Source organism: Columba livia, chromosome 25 (assembly GCF_036013475.1).
Source record: "Columba livia isolate bColLiv1 breed racing homer chromosome 25, bColLiv1.pat.W.v2, whole genome shotgun sequence".
Taxonomy (NCBI): Eukaryota; Metazoa; Chordata; class Aves; order Columbiformes; family Columbidae; genus Columba; species Columba livia.
Genome location: NC_088626.1, coordinates 4,227,936 through 4,247,257, shown reverse-complemented (window position 1 = coordinate 4,247,257; position 19,322 = coordinate 4,227,936). Strand labels below are relative to the sequence as shown.

The following is a 19,322-nucleotide window of genomic DNA, read 5'->3' as shown; positions in this document are numbered from 1 at the left end:
TGGTGTGTAAGGGGATTCCAAGAACGTGTGTAACAGCAAAAGGAAGGAGATGAGCAGCAACAAACTCCTGTGTGTCTCCTCTACAGGCACTGGTGTGTGCCAAGGCAGGGAACTCAGCTGCTTTGGCCTGAGATGGGCCAAAGTGAACTCTTTCCCCTCCTCAACTGCTGCAGAATAAACCTCTGGGGATGGGTGGGAGGGGAACAGAAACTGCGGGATGTTGCATGGCTGGTGTTCTGAGAGAGAAATTTATGTTCACTTGGGTAATGCAGGGCATCCTGCCATTTTTGTTAGAGCAGAGGCAATACAGGACTCCACTCTAGGAACACACCAACTCTCTAAATCCTACCAATTAGACTCCTTTTCCCTGAGGAAGGACTGAAGTCTGCAGATCTTATTTGTAATGGCCACACTCTGATGCTCGCCCACCCCTGTGGTTGTGCCCTGTGTCAAGATCAGGCTTTTGAAAGAGCATTTGAAGGGCTCAAAAGGGGTAGGTACAATCAAACTATGTTTCTGGATGTGCTCATAGATGATGGAGGGTACAGCAACAAGAAAGTAGCCAGAGTTAATCCATGCTAAGGCGCTTTATTGAAAGTTGTGGTCAACAATTGACCTGTTTCAGCATTAGAATCATGAGGAAGGGAGTTCTTGGCAGAGGAGATGTCAGGGCAGAACAGCATCGGGGTTGGCTTTGTGCAGCAGCGATCGAGCATCCCTAAGTGTTTCCAGAAAGGTGAGATTTTCAGACCTTGATGTTGACGTTGGTACGGCAGTAGTTCAGCTGCACAAGGTTCAGGACGTTGAGTCTAGTGCAGGCTCCTTCGTTGTAGATGGGTTGGAGTTGGAGTTCTTTAAAAACAAGAAAAGCAAAAGCAAATGCCATGAGATAAGGTGTTAAGTGATCTGTGCACTCTTTGGCAGCCCTTAATACTGGCACGTTGCACTCGTGTTCTAAGCAAATTGAGCCTTCTCAAGTACCGAAGCGATGACGAAAGAAAAACAAACATGAGGGGCTGGAAATGCTGCTGTCTCCAAATGCAACACCCTGCACCTGATCTGTAGAGCATCTTTGTCATACAGGGTTTGCAGACAATCAGCCTGCAGTAAGGCTCCGGTTCATACCGGTTAGTTACAGAGATAATTCATTTGCTTGTACTCACCAGGAACTGGAGAAGCCAGTACGGTTGTGGACTCTCTGCAGGTGTTGAAGATGTCAGGTCCATAAATCCTGAGGTCAGGGACAACTCTCTGGCCGAGGACGAATGTGATCACACGTGTCGGTTGTATTTGACCCTTCAGACCCTGAACATCAAAGCACAGAATGCAGCACGATGAGTGCCTTGGCCCCTGGGTTGCTGTGCATGTTCCTGTGTCTGGATGGTGACTCGGTGTTTGGTGTTTTCCTCAGCAGTGTATTTAGTGTGGGCTTTTCATCCCCTGGGTGACTCTGGGGCCCTTGGCAAGCGCTGAATTCAGCTCCTGCGGCAGATGTTCCTGAGGGAGTCCAGGTGCCGGGAGGCTAAAGAGAGCAACCTGCCAACCTAAACCTGCTCAGGGAAAACCGTCCCCGTGGCCAATTCCCAGGCAACGTTACTGTTCAGAACAACAGTCCTGCTGCTTGGAAAATCTCATCCTCTAACAAAGAAAAAGCAGAGGGAAGAAACAGCTCGATGAACTCCAGGGTAAAGATGTAGGCAGCTGGAATGAGTGGGATTGATATTGAATTTGTCCAGAACACTGCAAACGCATGAAAACCCGCACTGCAAGCATCGTTTCTCATCTCACCTGGAAGCCCTGAACCACTGTGGGGAATGTCTCAAAGGTGGGCAGAAGGTTTCTGTTCATTGTGGAAATGAGGCAAATTCCTTCGGACATCAGTTCGGTTGCAATAAAGCCCTGGAAAATAAAGTTATTCACAACTAGGAATTCAGTTTTTAATAATTAAGATTGAAATTAAAATTGCATTCAAAAAGTCATAAATGCAGAGAGTTGTTACTGGCACACTTGGACCGAAAACGTTAAGACTAAAGAAACAAGTCCTGTGTTTTAGTCAGCTTTAGCAGAGCTCGTCTCTCTGTGCATTTTCTGCACAAGCTTGCTCCTTGCCACTCACCGTGTTGAAGTTCCAAATGGTTTTCCATGTCCCAAATTCGCTCCTTTGCTCGACAATGACCACACGCAATTCCCTGTTGATGCTCAGGATTTGGACGCCGCCATTAACTCTGATTTCCCTGGTGACTTGCTGGTTCTGAAACTAGAACACACAATGAAAAACACTTTAGACTTGCAAGTTAGTCAGTTCTCTCCCCCAAGCTTTAGAAAATCACTGCTATAACAGAAGGAATGTGGGCTCACTGTAAGCGCCTACACTGACCGGAGACAAATGGTCGTCTGGAGGTTTTAGCGGTTTATGCATGAAAGAAGGTTCAGATTTCTCTGTGCCCAAGGGATGGGACAGAAGCAAGGAAAGCTCCAGCAGCAGGGCCCAGAGAAACAGCGACAAGGTGTGTGAGAGCTGGTCCCTGTACTCACGTATTCAGCGAGGGCTGGAGTCAGCAAGAGTCCGAGCAGGACGGTGGTCACAACCTGAAAGGAAAAGCAAAACCAAGAGTGTAACTGCAGCTCTGGCTGACACAGCTGGTCAGGAGAATCCGAGGGCCTTTTTCCTTTATCCAGTTGTGCAAAAGTGTTGACAAAAATGGACATGGGTTAGGCTTCCTGTAGATCGAATAATGTGCAGTTAAACCATTAACAAAATCCTTACCTCCTCGTCTGATTAGTTTACTGGGGTCTGAGTTGCTCACTGTGGAGGACAAAACCCTCCCCAGAGATTTCCCTTTTTTTCTAGAGACACTTTGCTAAAGACACTTCAGAGAGACAAAGGCAATGGTGTCGAATCAACGTTGTAGTGTATAAGGAAAAAAGCCGCGTACTCACGGTGAGTTTCATCTTGACTGCAGAGCGGATGCTGGTGCAGGTGGAATGAGCAACGGGAACCATCCACTTATACACGTTTTCGGCATTAGGTGTGGAGCGGTTTGGTGTTGAAATAATTCTGTCATTTGTATCTCTGTCTGCGTGTCACTGAAAATTGTTTCCTGCTGTAAGTACTTCATCAATATGGGGATTGTACTTGTGCAGATTTTGGCCAGCCAGAGTCTGGTTGTTATCAGATAAGAATCCATTTGCAGTGGATTTTTTTTAATAGGAACTTTCCGGCCTTTACTAATTACTTTTGAAAATTCACATCAAACTTTAGAGCAGACATAGGCTATGGGTTTTTTGAAAAAATGCCTTAGAGTCGACAAAGTAAATAAAAGACCTTGTACCTTCCAACATGTGCTCTGAGGTACCATGTAGCCATAGAGTGCACCAAAGTACAGGTGCCAAATATAACAGTGCCCCTGGAAATTGTTTTACAATAAATAGGTAATTCAATGCTGTGGGTGTCTGTTACTTTAGGTGGTAACAATAATGTTTTTCACCTTGCCCCAACTTATTTTCTGTGATGTCAATTCTTCTGGAAATCGTGCTTGTTCAGTTAGGGAGGGTCATGAATGCTTGGGCTTTTGTGTCCCGTTGGTCAATTTCCTTTTGTGTGCGAACTGTGGCAGAGAATCACTGAAAAGGTTCCAGAATGACTTGTCAACACACATTATTTTAGAGAAGAGTGTTTTTGCGGTATAAAGTCCCCGTTCGCAGTCCCGCCAGCGCGGCGCAGGGCAGGGGCAGCGGCGGCGGGAGACGCTGAGGGGCCGCCGGGCCCTGAGGGGACAAAAAGGGGCGGGACAAAGGGCGGGAAGAGGCGGCTGAGGCGGCGGCGGGGCCGGGGCTGCTGCGCCGCAGGGACCCGCAGGGCCAGCCCCGCACTTGTCGCGTTCCGCTTCATTCGCTTACAGTACTTTAAGTATTTTTGTTCGCAAAAGGCTCTTGTTAGGCGTCTTGTTGGTGTCTCGAATGAGAATATCTCTTCTTCTGCTTAAAACAAAATAAACTTCCCTCAGAGATCAGGCTGTCTCAGCATCCTGAATGTGAGAAAAGCAGCGCAGCAGAACTGAGGAGAAAGTCCTGTGACTTTGTAATGCTAATGGGTGGCCTTTGCAATTGAAAGGACAGTTTCAATTAAACGAGGAAGGGTGAAGAGCAGTTTTTCCAGGCAGCCCGAGTTTCTGAAGTGATGTTTGTAGATCATGGGAGTTGTGTTTACTGGTAAAGCTTGGGCCTCCTGCTTGTTGAGCAGGATCTTTTCTTGCAAGGTGAGCAGCTCCACATTTCTGCGCTGTTAAGAATATCTATCTATCTATGTGCAGACACGGAGAGTTTGAGAGTCCCAGTATTGCCGTCTCTTCAGGTTCACCGGAGTCTTTGCTGCCACATCTCTGCTCAGCAATCTCTTTTTGAGTCCCCTTCTCTTCCTCGGCAGTCTAAATTTGAATCCATTGAAATCTGAATAATTATTATCATTGTGAAATGTCATGAGAGCCCCGTCAGTGCAAGAAACCTGCCAGAATGTGATATGACAATTAAATTCCCGTGGTCTGTAAGCAGCAGACACTTTGCTTCGTTGGTTAGTGCTGGAATATGGGATTTCCTTCTGACAGACCACTCAATGCTCAGAAACTCATTTAGATGCGTATTGTGAATGTATGAGATTTAATCACCAACTATGCAGATACAAAATTTCCACTTTCCTGTGGGACCAGTATCACAACACTCTGACACACGGCATTTGACACTTGTCAAAACAAAATAATAAAATATAGCAGTAAATAGCATCAAATTAATATGTCAAGCCTCCAGGAAGTTACTTGGAAGTAATGGTAACAAAGCCTCTGTGTTTCAGTGAAACAGAATAGCGTTCAAAAATTAAGAAAATCAGCAGACTGACAGGAAACTACTTTATTTTGATGAAACTATTTCAACGAAAATGTTTCAGTTGGTGAATAAAGCTGAATAAAGCACTCCACACCTGCAGAAATTACCATGGCCCGTGATATAAACATAACTTGGACTTCCTTCATGAGTTTAAACTTTTCACACACATACATATTTATTGATCTGGAATCTAAGAAAGGCGTTTTCTCAGGTCTCTTGCTCCATACATTGCAATTACTGTCAGAAAGAAATGGCAGCTCATACAAAGAAATCGTGGCCCGTGTTCAGCAGCACGTGGTTCAGCAGCACGTGGTTCAGCAGTAGTTTCCTGTCTTCTGTAAAGCTTTAATGGTGACTGTAGGACACGTGGTTAATTTAAGCTTTTGCTGGAATAAAAAAGCTGGGAGATGTATTAAGCATCACGATGTGTTATGAGATGGTAAAAGTGGGAATTGATGGACATGAGGTTGACGTCATTTTGTGAACAGCCCCCAATGTTTCCTCTCTCTGCAGCTCTCCCTCCTGGCCCAGCTCCGCAGGCCGGTCCCACCAGGGAAGCTGTGTCGCCCCAGCCCGACGGAGCGTCCCCCGCCCAGCTCCCTGCCCGCTGGCACCGCGGCATCCACCTCCCTGCGTGCCCTGACATGAAGTTCGGCGCAGAACTGGTGAGTTCCAGACAATAGTGCTGCTCAACTGTGTTTATTGTTATGCCGTGTTCCCAGCTGCCTTGGCCTTGGCTTCGCGGCGCCTGCGGAGAGAAGAGGCTGCTGAGGCACTGCCGTGGCCGTGGTGCCGGGGGGTGCGAGGCTGCGGGGCAGCGCTGGGCGACCCGTGGGGTGCGGGCACCCGGCTGCACGGGGGAGCTGCAGTTGGAGCTGCAGGGACACCCTGGCCGAGGTGAACACCTGGGATTTACAGCAGGACCCAACAGGGTGATTTCTGCTCGTAGGAACACATCACTATTGTGATTCTCCCTGTCCATGGCAATGTCATCCCTCATTTTTCTTCCTGACCTTGCTCTGCGTACGATTGTTGCTGGGTCAGCCCTCGTCGAGGCTGGGGCACTTTAAACTAAAACTTGGAAAAGGAAGAGCGGGTTTGGAAAAGAGCAGCCAGGAGCTGAGCGCAGGTTAAGCCATCTTTCAGCAGGAACCTCAGTGGAGTTTGGCCAGTAACTAAGCGGGCACTTCAGAATATCCTGCCTCTAAATGTTTCATGGCTAATGGCCGCCATCTGATACAGGAGTTTGGCAACAGCCCCTGCTCAACAACTCACTTTTGTATTCTCCTCTTGCACAGCCAGCATGCACAAAACAGCACTATCCCAAACAGGAGGGAGCCCAAGACCCCCACGACAGCTTCTAAGCAGTGGTTCTTGTAGGTCGCGGTGTCAGTAGTATTGTTCTTATTCTTGACGCTCCAACCTGGATGAACAATTATGTACCTCAGTGTGTCCTGCACACTACGGGTGATCTCAAATGAGGTCTGACAGCAGTTTGATCAACTGTCCCTTGGAGCGAGACAGACAAAAACCATCCCTGTGTCAGGGAATGCCACCCCCAGCTCTCCCTCCCCGGGGAACCCACACCCCAGGAGGACAGAGTCCGGCCCATGGGGAGACACCTGAACCCCGCTCCCCCCTTTGCCTTTGCTCCAGCACGGGCACTGCTTGCATGCCCCCAGCCTTCAGGCCTTGTCTCCCACTTCTGGCCCTGCAAGGCTGCTCCATACCTGGAATCTTGTCAAGGAGGCCGTTGATTCCAGCCTGGCGGGCTTCCCCGGGGTTGGGCAGCTCTGCCAAGAATCACAGAAAGGTAAAGCCTCAGCAGAGGATGCAGGAGTTCGGGGCAGGTTCCCCCTAAACCGTGCTCGATCTCTCAGTGCATCCCTTTGGACCTCAGTGCACAGGAGGGACCCCTCCCTTGTGCTGGGGGGGCACTCAAGGCAAGAGTTTGGCTGCTGAAGAGCCTGCAGACACAGGGATTTTGGTTCATGACACTGGATGACCAAAGGACAGCAATTACCTGGCATGCCTCGTGATTTCATTGTCCAAGTCCCTTCATCGTAGATCGGCACTACCTGGTCTCCTCTTTTCTGAAACGCCACGGTCTCCCCAGTGTCATGGCTCAGGTCTTTAGAAAGAAATTGAATCAGTTTAATGAGAAGTAACCTCTTCAAGAACCAATATCTTCAGGAGGCAATATTTCTCAGAATACATTGATAACACTCAGAAACAAAGCCAGAGCATTTGAGGGTGTCAATTTAGTCAGGGAAAGCGCCCTTCTGAAGAGCATGTGTATCTAAACCTCCACTTCCCAAGTCTTCTGCTCTAGAGCGATATATACCCACCATGCTCTACTTTGTCCAGTTCCTCCAGGACTTGGTTGAGGACTGATTTATGCTGGGAAGACTTTCGTCTTAATACCTTAGGCTTTGTTTCTTGTGGACCTTAACAGAAAGTAGAAAGTTAAATTCCTGAGCAATAAAAAACCGAAAACAAGTGCTCAGCCCGTGAAGTCAGCCAAGGCTGAGCACTCACCTTTGCGATGCCAGGTGAGCTGTGGTTCGGGACCCACGTGAGGAGCTGGAAAAGCCCTCCCTGTGCTCACACCTGCACCTGAACAGCCACGAGAAGTTTCCATTAGACCTTGTGACACACACCACAGAACAGCTCGTTCTGCAGGCTCACGGCCTAGGTCTTGAAAAAGAAATTGAGTCAGTTTAATTACAAGTAACCTCTTCGAGAACCAATATCTTCAGGAGGCAATATTTCTCAAAATACATGGACAACACTCAGAAACAAAGTCAGAGCATTTGAGGGTGCCAGTTCAGTTGGGGAAAGCGCCCTTGTGAGAAGCACTTCTGCTGAAGAGTGATATATACCCACCATCGTTGACGATTGAGGGATGCTGGGAAGCTTTTTGTACTCCTGCCTTAGGCTTTGCTCTTTGATGACCTTAACGGAAAGTATGAAGTTAAATTCCTGAGAAATAAAATACTGTACACGAGTGCGTAGCCCGTGAAGTCAGCCAAGGCTGAGCACTCACCCTTGTGACGCCAGGTGAGCTGCGACGCTGGAAAAGCCCTCCCGGTGTTCACACCTGCACCTGAACACCCAAGAGAAGTTTCCGTCACACACTGTGATGCACACTATCATCACTGAATAGCTTTGAGCTGGCAGCTCCCGAAGGAAGCAAAAAGCCACGACGTACCCATGAGACGGCCCTGAGTGTCAGTTCCGGAAGCCAGTTGGTACCCTAGAAATCCCTTGCGTCCAGCCGTGTCTGCAGACAGACACAACAGAGAAGCTCCCAGGAAATATTTCAATGGACGTCTTCAGAATATTAAACCCTAAATGCTCACTCATTCAAGCAACAGACCTGAGGGATTGCCGTGATGCTTCTGGACAAGAGCCGGCTGTGGAGTTGCAAGGCCGTCGGCTACAGGCAGATCTGGAATCAAGCACATTCCGTTAGATTTTGTCATCTGCTTCTTTCTCAGTGACCTGCGGTAAAATGTGGAGGAGATCAGGTGGGACCCAGACGTGGGTGGAGGTTTTCAAAGCTGCTGAGGGACCGGGGTGACCTGCTTGCTGGCACCTGGTAGCTCTTAAAATACTGTTTCCAGGCTGTGTGCAACACCCCTCGAGTGCTGGATGGGCAAACACATGGATCCTCGTGGATTTCTTACCTGGAGATCTCTGGGCTGCGTGCCTACAACCTATTACCCGCCTACTGAAAACGAGTGCTTAGCCCGTGAAGTCAGCCAAGGCTGAGCACTCACCCTTGTGACGCCAGGCGAGCTGCGACGCTGGAAAAGCCCTCCCGGTGTTCACACCTGCACCTGAACACCCACAAGAAGTTTCCATCACACACTTTGATGCATACCATCATCACTGAACAGCTTTGAGCAGGGAGCTCCCCAAAGAGGATAAAAGCCACGACGCACCCATGAGACGGCCCTGAGTGTCAGTTCCGGAAGCCAGTTGGTACCCTAGAAATCCCTTGCGTCCAGCCGTGTCTGCAGACAGACACAACAGAGAAACTCCCAGGAAATATTTCAATGGACGTCTTCAGAATATTAAACCCTAAATGCTCACTCGTTCAAGCAACAGACCTGAGGGATTGCCGCGATGCTTCTGGACAAGAGCCGGCTGTGGAGTGGCGAGGCCATCGGCTACAGGCACATCTGGAATCAAGCACATTCTGTTAGATCTTGTCATCTGCTTCTTTCTCAGTGACCTGCGGTGACTGGAGGCGAGGTCAGGTAATGATGTGGGACCCAGACGTGGGTGGAGGTTCCCAAAGCTGCAGAGGGTCCATGATGACCTGCTTGCTGGCACCTGGCAGCTCTCAAAATACTGTTTCCAGGCCGTGTGCAACACCCCTCAAGGACTGGATGGACAAACACACGGATCCTCGGGGATTTCTTACTGGAAATCTTTGCACTGGGTGCCCACCCCCGCCCTCCTGCCTACCAGTTTCCCGTTGTCTGCACGGCGCTGCCCCGACCTCCTGGGCTTGCAGAACCAGGAGGAGGAGGATAAGGAGTGAGGTGACCCCCCACCCCTTCATCTTGGCTCTGCCACTAGTTCTGCCACAAATATTGCTGCTGCTGTGGCCACTGCAGCTGCTGCAAATAATTGCTGCTGCTGTGACCACTGCCGCTGCTACAGTAAATGATGCTGCTGCTGTGACCGCTGCTGCTGCAAATGCTGCTGCTGCTTTGGCCACTGCCGCCGCTGCTGTAGATGCTGGCGCTTCTGCTGCTGCCGCTGCAAATGCTGCTGCCGCTGCAGATGCTGCTGCCGCCGCTGCTAACGCTGCCAGCACTGCCGGAGCGGTGTCCGTGCACAGGACTACACACCAGGGTGTGACACAGAGCGGCTCTGTGACCTCACAGTCCAAGGTGCAGCCCAGGATACCATGGGCCTTCTGAGCTGCCAGCTCATAATGTCGACTCACGCCCAAATTTTCATCCCCCAGGGCTATTCCATGGTCTCAAAAGCCGTGCAGATGATGGAATGGTTGGAGTCCCTGAGCAGATCAAGAGCCTGCAAGGGCAATGGTCACGTTGAGATATTTGGAATACATCTGTGATCTTAAATCTGGGCAGTTTTATTACATAGGCTTTACAGTAGTCATGAGTTTTCCTTTCTTCACGCCTCATTAGAGTACCATATAGATTTATAGATGCCATATTTCAAATGGAGTAAAACTTGTAGGAATTGATGCTCCTTAGTTCATATTCAAGCCATAGAATGTCCCATGATACACAAGTGTCTTCATTACTCTGGCATCCTTAAAAATGCTCTTTTCTTGTGTTGGTGGGTTGGGACTTAAGTCAGACAATACCAGATCCAGTGACACAAAGGCCTTAGCAAGCAGGGCAGCACAGTGTGGTATAGATCAGTGTCCCGGTATGGATCCACTTCATCCCTGCTTCTCAGAAAAGAAAGTTTTGTGCAAGCTAATAGAGAAGTCAGCTGGCAACATCCGATGAATTTGTCGCTTTTCCCAAGGAACGAGCATCAGGACGCAAAGAAACGGCCCCAGGTTGTGCCAGGGGAGGCTGAGGTTGGATCTTGGGAACAATTTCTTCCCCAAAGTGCTCTTGGGCTTTGGAACAGGCTGGCCAGGGCAGTGCTGGAGTCACCATCCCTGGAGGGGTTGAGCAGCCGCAAAAGTGAAAATCCCTTCTCAGCTTTGATTGTTGCCTCTTTCTGTCATGTTCAGCCTCAGCCTGAGTAGAAGGGGAGCAGATGGTGTGTAAGGGGATTCCAAGAACGTGTGTAACAGCAAAAGGAAGGAGATGAGCAGCAACAAACTCCTGTGTGTCTCCTCTACAGGGACTGGTGTGTGCTAAGGCAGGGAAATCAGCTGCTTTGGCCTGAGATGGGCCAAAGTGAACTCTTTCCCCTCCTCAACTGCTGCAGAATAAACCTCTGGGGATGGGTGGGAGGGGAACAGAAACTGCGGGATGTTGCATGGCTGGTGTTCTGAGAGAGAAATTTATGTTCACTTGGGTAATGCAGGGCATCCTGCCATTTTTGTTAGAGCAGAGGCAATACAGGACTCCACTCTAGGAACACACCAACTCTCTAAATCCTACCAATTAGACTCCTTTTCCCTGAGGAAGGACTGAAGTCTGCAGATCTTATTTGTAATGGCCACACTCTGATGCTCGCCCACCCCTGTGGTTGTGCCCTGTGCCAAGATCAGGCTTTTGAAAGAGCATTTGAAGGGCTCAAAAGGGGTAGGTACAATCAATCTATGTTTCTGGATGTGCTCATAGATGATGGAGGGTACAGCAACAAGAAAGTAGCCAGAGTTAATCCATGCTAAGGCGCTTTATTGAAAGTTGTGGTCAACAATTGACCTGTTTCAGCATTAGAATCATGAGGAAGGGAGTTCTTGGCAGAGGAGATGTCAGGGCAGAACAGCATCGGGGTTGGCTTTGTGCAGCAGCGATCGAGCATCCCTAAGTGTTTCCAGAAAGGTGAGATTTTCAGACCTTGATGTTGACGTTGGTACGGCAGTAGTTCAGCTGCACAAGGTTCAGGACGTTGAGTGTAGTGCAGGCTCCTTCGTTGTAGATGGGTTGAAGTTGGAGTTCTTTAAAAACAAGAAAAGCAAAAGCAAATGCCATGAGATAAGGTGTTAAGTGATCTGTGCACTCTTTGGCAGCCCTTAATACTGGCACGTTGCACTCGTGTTCTAAGCAAATTGAGCCTTCTCAAGTACCGAAGCGATGACGAAAGAAAAACAAACATGAGGGGCTGGAAATGCTGCTGTCTCCAAATGCAACAGCCTGCACCTGATCTGTAGAGCATCTTTGTCATACAGGGTTTGCAGACAATCAGCCTGCAGTGAGGCTCCGGTTCATACCGGTTAGTTACAGAGATAATTCATTTGCTTGTACTCACCAGGAACTGGAGAAGCCAGTACGGTTGTGGACTCTCTGCAGGTGTTGAAGATGTCAGGTCCATAAATCCTGAGGTCAGGGACAACTCTCTGGCCGAGGACGAATGTGATCACACGTGTCGGTTGTATTTGACCCTTCAGACCCTGAACATCAAAGCACAGAATGCAGCACGATGAGTGCCTTGGCCCCTGGGTTGCTGTGCATGTTCCTGTGTCTGGATGGTGACTCGGTGTTTGGTGTTTTCCTCAGCAGTGTATTTAGTGTGGGCTTTTCATCCCCTGGGTGACTCTGGGGCCCTTGGCAAGCGCTGAATTCAGCTCCTGCGGCAGATGTTCCTGAGGGAGTCCAGGTGCCGGGAGGCTAAAGAGAGCAACCTGCCAACCTAAACCTGCTCAGGGAAAACCGTCCCCGTGGCCAAATCCCAGGCAACGTTACTGTTCAGAACAACAGTCCTGCTGCTTGGAAAATCTCATCCTCTAACAAAGAAAAAGCAGAGGGAAGAAACAGCTCGATGAACTCCAGGGTAAAGATGTAGGCAGCCGGAATGAGTGGGATTGATATTGAATTTATCCAGAACACTGCAAACGCATGAAAACCCCCACTGCAAGCATCGTTTCTCATCTCACCTGGAAGCCCTGAACCACTGTGGGGAATGTCTCAAAGGTGGGTAGAAGGTTTCTGTTCATTGTGGAAATGAGGCAAATTCCTTCGGACATCAGTTCGGTTGCAATAAAGCCCTGGAAAATAAAGTTATTCACAACTAGGAATTCAGTTTTTAATAATTAAGATTGGAAATAAAATTGCATTCAAAAAGTCATAAATGCAGAGAGTTGTTACTGGCACACTGGGACAGAAAACGTTAAGACTAAAGAAACAAGTCCTGTGTTTTAGTCAGCTTTAGCAGAGCTCGTCTCTCTGTGCATTTTCTGCACAAGCTTGCTCCTTGCCACTCACCGTGTTGAAGTTCCAAATGGTTTTCCATGTCCCAAATTCGCTCCTTTGCTCGACAATGACCACACGCGATTCCCTGTTGATGCTCAGGATTTGGACGCCACCATTAACTCTGATTTCCCTGGTGACTTGCTGGTTCTGAAACTAGAACACACAATGAAAAACACTTTAGACTTGCAAGTTAGTCAGTTCTCTCCCCCAAGCTTTAGAAAATCACTGCTATAACAGAAGGAATGTGGGCTCACTGTAAGCGCCTACACTGACCGGAGACAAATGGTCGTCTGGAGGTTTTAGCGGTTTATGCATGAAAGAAGGTTCAGATTTCTCTGTGCCCAAGGGATGGGACAGAAGCAAGGAAAGCTCCAGCAGCAGGACCCCGAGAAACAGCGACAAGGTGTGTGAGAGCTGGTCCCTGTACTCACGTATTCAGCGAGGGCTGGAGTCAGCAAGAGTCCGAGCAGGACGGTGGTCACAACCTGAAAGGAAAAGCAAAACCAAGAGTGTAACTGCAGCTCTGGCTGACACAGCTGGTCAGGAGAATCCGAGGGCCTTTTTCCTTTATCCAGTTGTGCAAAAGTGTTGACAAAAATGGACATGGGTTAGGCTTCCTGTAGATCGAATAATGTGCAGTTAAACCATTAACAAAATCCTTACCTCCTCGTCTGATTAAGTTTACTGGGGTCTGAGTTGCTCACTGTGGAGGACAAAACCCTCCCCAGAGATTTCCCTTTTTTTCTAGAGACACTTTGCTAAAGACACTTCAGAGAGACAAAGGCAATGGTGTCGAATCAACGTTGTAGTGTATAAGGAAAAAAGCCGCGTACTCACGGTGAGTTTCATCTTGACTGCAGAGCGGATGCTGGTGCAGGTGGAATGAGCAATGGGAACCATCCACTTATATACGTTTTCGGCATTAGGTGTGGAGCAGTTTGGTGTTGAAATAATTCTGTCATTTGTATCTCTGTCTGCGTGTCACTGAAAATTGTTTCCTGCTGTAAGTACTTCATCAATATGGGGATTGTACTTGTGCAGATTTTGGCCAGCCAGAGTCTGGTTGTTATCAGATAAGAATCCATTTGCAGTGGATTTTTTTTTAATAGGAACTTTCCGGCCTTTACTAATTACTTTTGAAAATTCACATCAAACTTTAGAGCAGACATAGGCTATGGGTTTTTTGAAAAAATGCCTTAGAGTCGACAAAGTAAATAAAAGACCTTGTACCTTCCAACATGTGCTCTGAGGTACCATGTAGCCATAGAGTGCACCAAAGTACAGGTGCCAAATATAACAGTGCCCCTGGAAATTGTTTTACAATAAATAGGTAATTCAATGCTGTGGGTGTCTGTTACTTTAGGTGGTAACAATAATGTTTTTCACCTTGCCCCAACTTATTTTCTGTGATGTCAATTCTTCTGGAAATCGTGCTTGTTCAGTTAGGGAGGGTCATGAATGCTTGGGCTTTTGTGTCCCGTTGGTCAATTTCCTTTTGTGTGCGAACTGTGGCAGAGAATCACTGAAAAGGTTCCAGAATGACTTGTCAACACACATTATTTAGAGAAGAGTGTTTTTGCGGTATAAAGTCCCCGTTCGCAGTCCCGCCAGCGCGGCGCAGGGCAGGGGCAGCGGCGGCGGGAGACGCTGAGGGGCCGCCGGGCCCTGAGGGGACAAAAAGGGGCGGGACAAAGGGCGGGAAGAGGCGGCTGAGGCGGCGGCGGGGCCGGGGCTGCTGCGCCGCAGGGACCCGCAGGGCCAGCCCCGCACTTGTCGCGTTCCGCTTCATTCGCTTACAGTACTTTAAGTATTTTTGTTCGCAAAAGACTCTTGTTAGGCGTCTTGTTGGTGTCTCGAATGAGAATATCTCTTCTTCTGCTTAAAACAAAATAAACTTCCCTCAGAGATCAGGCTGTCTCAGCATCCTGAATGTGAGAAAAGCAGCGCAGCAGAACTGAGGAGAAAGTCCTGTGACTTTGTAATGCTAATGGGTGGCCTTTGCAATTGAAAGGACAGTTTCAATTAAACGAGGAAGGGTGAAGAGCAGTTTTTCCAGGCAGCCCGAGTTTCTGAAGTGATGTTTGTAGATCATGGGAGTTGTGTTTACTGGTAAAGCTTGGGCCTCCTGCTTGTTGAGCAGGATCTTTTCTTGCAAGGTGAGCAGCTCCACATTTCTGCGCTGTTAAGAATATCTATCTATCTATGTGCAGACATGGAGAGTTTGAGAGTCCCAGTATTGCCGTCTCTTCAGGTTCAGCGGAGTCTTTGCTGCCATGTCTCTGCTCAGCAATCTCTTTTTGAGTCCCCTTCTCTTCCTCGGCAGTCTAAATTTGAATCCATTGAAATCTGAATAATTGTTATCATTGTGAAATGTCATGAGAGCCCCGTCAGTGCAAGAAACCTGCCAGAATGTGATATGACAATTAAATTCCCGTGGTCTGTAAGCAGCAGACACTTTGCTTTGTTGGTTACTACTGGAATATGGGATTTCCTTCTGACAGACCACTCAATGCTCAGAAACTCATTTAGATGCGTATTGTGAATGTATGAGATTTAATCACCAACTATGCAGATACAAAATTTCCACATTCCTGTGGGACCAGTATCACAACACTCTGACACACGGCATTTGACACTTGTCAAAACAAAATAATAAAATATAGCAGTAAATAGCATCAAATTAATATGTCAAGCCTCCAGGAAGTTACTTGGAAGTAATGGTAACAAAGCCTCTGTGTTTCAGTGAAGCAGAATAGCGTTCAAAAATTAAGAAAATCAGCAGACTGACAGGAAACTACTTTATTTTGATGAAACTATTTCAATGAAAATGTTTCAGTTGGTGAATAAAGCTGAATAAAGCACTCCACACCTGCAGAAATTACCATGGCCCGTGATATAAACATAACTTGGACTTCCTTCATGAGTTTAAACTTTTCACACACATACATATTTATTGATCTGGAATCTAAGAAAGGCGTTTTCTCAGGTCTCTTGCTCCATACATTGCAATTACTGTCAGAAAGAAATGGCAGCTCATACAAAGAAATCGTGGCCCGTGTTCAGCAGCACGTGGTTCAGCAGCACGTGGTTCAGCAGTAGTTTCCTGTCTTCTGTAAAGCTTTAATGGTGACTGTAGGACACATGGTTAATTTAAGCTTCTGCTGGAATAAAAAAGCTGGGAGATGTATTAAGCATCACGATGTGTTATGAGATGGTAAAAGTGGGAATTGATGGACATGAGGTTGACGTCATTTTGTGAACAGCCCCCAATGTTTCCTCTCTCTGCAGCTCTCCCTCCTGGCCCAGCTCCGCAGGCCGGTCCCACCAGGGAAGCTGTGTCGCCCCAGCCCGACGGAGCGTCCCCCGCCCAGCTCCCTGCCCGCTGCACCGCGGCATCCACCTCCCTGCGTGCCCTGACATGAAGTTCGGCGCAGAACTGGTGAGTGCCCAGACAATTGTGCTGCTCAACTGTGTTTATTGTTATGCCGCGTTCCCAGCTGCCTTGGCCTTGGCTTCGCGGCGCCTGCGGAGAGAAGAGGCTGCTGAGGCCCCGCCGTGGCCGTGGTGCCGGGGGGTGCGAGGCTGCGGGGCAGCGCTGGGCGACCCGTGGGGTGCGGGCACCCGGCTGCACGGGGGAGCTGCAGTTGGAGCTGCAGGGACACCCTGGCCGAGGTGAACACCTGGGATTTACAGCAGGACCCAACAGGGTGATTTCTGCTCATAGGAACACATCACTATTGTGATTCTCCCTGTCCATGGCAATGTCATCCCTCATTTTTCTTCCTGACCTTGCTCTGCGTACGATTGTTGCTGGGTCAGCCCTCGTCGAGGCTGGGGCACTTTAAACTAAAACTTGGAAAAGGAAGAGCGGGTTTGGAAAAGAGCAGCCAGGAGCTGAGCGCAGGTTAAGCCATCTTTCAGCAGGAACCTCAGTGGAGTTTGGCCAGTAACTAAGCGGGCACTTCAGAATATCCTGCCTCTAAATGTTTCATGGCTAATGGCCGCCATCTGATACAGGAGTTTGGCAACACCCCCTGCTCAACAACTCACTTTTGTATTCTCCTCTTGCACAGCCAGCATGCACAAAACAGCACTATCCCAAACAGGAGGGAGCCCAATACCCCCACGACAGCTTCTAAGCAGTGGTTCTTGTAGGTCGCGGTGTCAGTAGTATTGTTCTTATTCTTGACGCTCCAACCTGGATGAACAATTATGTACCTCAGTGTGTCCTGCACACTACGGCTGATCTCACATGAGGTCTGACAGCAGTTTGATCAACTGTCCCTTGGAGCAAGACAGACAAAAACCATCCCTGTGTCAGGGAATGCCACCCCCAGCTCTCCCTCCCCGGGGAACCCACACCCCAGGAGGACAGAGTCCGGCCCATGGGGAGACACCTGAACCCCGCTCCCCCTTTGCCTTTGCTCCAGCACGGGCACTGCTCGCATGCCCCCAGCCTTCAGGCCTTGTCTCCCACTTCTGGCCCTGCAAGGCTGCTCCGTACCTGGAATCTTGTCAAGGAGGCCGTTGATTCCAGCCTGGCGGGCTTCCCCGGGGTTGGGCAGCTCTGCCAAGAATCACAGAAAGGTAAAGCCTCAGCAGAGGATGCAGGAGTTCGGGGCAGGTTCCCCCTAAACCGTGCTCGATCTCTCAGTGCATCCCTTTGGACCTCAGTGCACAGGAGGGACCCCTCCCTTGTGCCTGGGGGGGCACTCAAGGCAAGAGTTTGGCTGCTGAAGAGCCTGCAGACACAGGGATTTTGGTTCATGACAGTGGATGACCAAAGGACAGCAATTACCTGGCATGCCTCGTGATTTCATTGTCCAAGTCCCTTCATCGTAGATCGGCACTACCTGGTCTCCTCTTTTCTGAAACGCCACGGTCTCCCCAGTGTCATGGCTCAGGTCTTTAGAAAGAAATGGAGTCAGTTTAATGAGAAGTAACCTCTTCAAGAACCAATATCTTCAGGAGGCAATATTTCTCAGAATACATTGATAACACTCAGAAACAAAGCCAGAGCATTTGAGGGTGTCAGTTCAGTCAGGGAAAGCGCCCTTCTGAAGAGCATGTGTATCTAAACCTCCACTTCCCAAGTCTTCTGCTCTAGAGCGATATATACCCACCATGCTCTACTTTGTCCAGTTCCTCCAGGACTTGGTTGAGGACTGATTTATGCTGGGAAGACTTTCGTCTTAATACCTTAGGCTTTGTTTCTTGTGGACCTTAACAGAAAGTAGAAAGTTAAATTCCTGAGCAATAAAAAAACGAAAACAAGTGCTCAGCCCGTGAAGTCAGCCAAGGCTGAGCACTCACCCTTGCGATGCCAGGTGAGCTGTGGTTCGGGACCCACGTGAGGAGCTGGAAAAGCCCTCCCTGTGCTCACACCTGCACCTGAACAGCCACGAGAAGTTTCCATTAGACCTTGTGACACACACCACAGAACAGCTCGTTCTGCAGGCTCACGGCCTAGGTCTTGAAAAAGAAATTGAGTCAGTTTAATTACAAGTAACCTCTTCGAGAACCAATATCTTCAGGAGGCAATATTTCTCAAAATACATGGACAACACTCAGAAACAAAGTCAGAGCATTTGAGGGTGCCAGTTCAGTTGGGGAAAGCGCCCTTGTGAGAAGCACTTCTGCTGAAGAGTGATATATACCCACCATCGTTGACGATTGAGGGATGCTGGGAAGCTTTTTGTACTCCTGCCTTAGGCTTTGCTCTTTGATGACCTTAACGGAAAGTATGAAGTTAAATTCCTGAGAAATAAAATACTGTACACGAGTGCGCAGCCCGTGAAGTCAGCCAAGGCTGAGCACTCACCCTTGTGACGCCAGGTGAGCTGCGATGCTGGAAAAGCCCTCCCGGTGTTCACACCTGCAACTGAACACCCATGAGAAGTTTCCATCACACACTGTGATGCACACTATCATCACTGAATGGCAGCTCCCGAAGGAAGCAAAAAGCCACGACGTACCCATGAGACGGCCCTGAGTGTCAGTTCCGGAAGCCAGTTGGTACCCTAGAAATCCCTTGCGTCCAGCCATGTCTGCAGACAGACACAACAGAGAAGCTCCCAGGAAATATTTCAATGGATGTCTTCAGAATATTAAACCCTAAATGCTCACTCGTTCAAGCAACAGACCTGAGGGATTGCCGCGATGCTTCTGGACAAGAGCCGGCTGTGGAGTTGCAAGGCCGTCGGCTACAGGCAGATCTGGAATCAAGCACATTCCGTTAGATTTTGTCATCTGCTTCTTTCTCAGTGACCTGCGGTAAAATGTGGAGGAGATCAGGTGGGACCCAGACGTGGGTGGAGGTTTTCAAAGCTGCTGAGGGACCGGGGTGACCTGCTTGCTGGCACCTGGTAGCTCTTAAAATACTGTTTCCAGGCTGTGTGCAACACCCCTCGAGTGCTGGATGGACAAACACATGGATCCTCGTGGATTTCGTACCTGGAGATCTCTGGGCTGGGTGCCTACAACCTTTTACCCGCCTTCTGAAAACGAGTGCTTAGCCCGTGAAGTCAGCCAAGGCTGAGCACTCACCCTTGTGACGCCAGGCGAGCTGCGACGCTGGAA

The 19,322-nt window shown here is 48.9% G+C and overlaps 1 protein-coding gene and 2 long non-coding RNA genes across 3 annotated transcripts; all 3 read right to left on the bottom strand.

Moving 5' to 3' along the window:
• Positions 1-392: 392 nt before the first annotated feature.
• LOC135576324 (gastrokine-1-like) lies at positions 393-3,364 on the bottom strand. The gene is made up of 6 exons (XM_065040724.1): positions 2,941-3,364; positions 2,536-2,589; positions 2,117-2,257; positions 1,789-1,899; positions 1,164-1,305; positions 393-852 (listed from the first exon to the last, which is right to left on the bottom strand). The coding sequence occupies exons 1-6, from the start codon at positions 3,001-3,003 to the stop codon at positions 746-748; spliced, it is 618 nt and encodes a 205-aa protein (XP_064896796.1). The 5' UTR covers positions 3,004-3,364; the 3' UTR covers positions 393-745.
• A 5,360-nt stretch (positions 3,365-8,724) lies between these two features.
• LOC135576323 (uncharacterized) lies at positions 8,725-10,119 on the bottom strand. The gene is made up of 3 exons (XR_010467985.1): positions 9,355-10,119; positions 8,994-9,065; positions 8,725-8,897 (listed from the first exon to the last, which is right to left on the bottom strand). It is a non-coding gene; the product is annotated as an uncharacterized LOC135576323 (long non-coding RNA).
• Positions 10,120-17,749: 7,630 nt separating this feature from the next.
• Positions 17,750-18,625, bottom strand: LOC135576322 (uncharacterized). The gene is made up of 4 exons (XR_010467984.1): positions 18,565-18,625; positions 18,405-18,473; positions 18,057-18,134; positions 17,750-17,965 (listed from the first exon to the last, which is right to left on the bottom strand). It is a non-coding gene; the product is annotated as an uncharacterized LOC135576322 (long non-coding RNA).
• Between the last annotated feature and the right edge of the window lie 697 nt (positions 18,626-19,322).

Excerpts from the sequence above, each read along its gene's own strand:
- LOC135576324 (XM_065040724.1), bottom strand. The coding sequence starts at position 3,003 with ATGGTTCCCGTTGCTCATTCCACCTGCACCAGCATCCGCTCTGCAGTC. Across the intron at positions 2,590-2,940 it reads CAGTCAAGATGAAACTCACC|GTTGTGACCACCGTCCTGCT; the intron begins GTGAGTACGCGG and ends TTTTCCTTTCAG. Across the intron at positions 853-1,163 it reads ACTGGCTTCTCCAGTTCCTG|AACTCCAACTCCAACCCATC; the intron begins GTGAGTACAAGC and ends TTGTTTTTAAAG.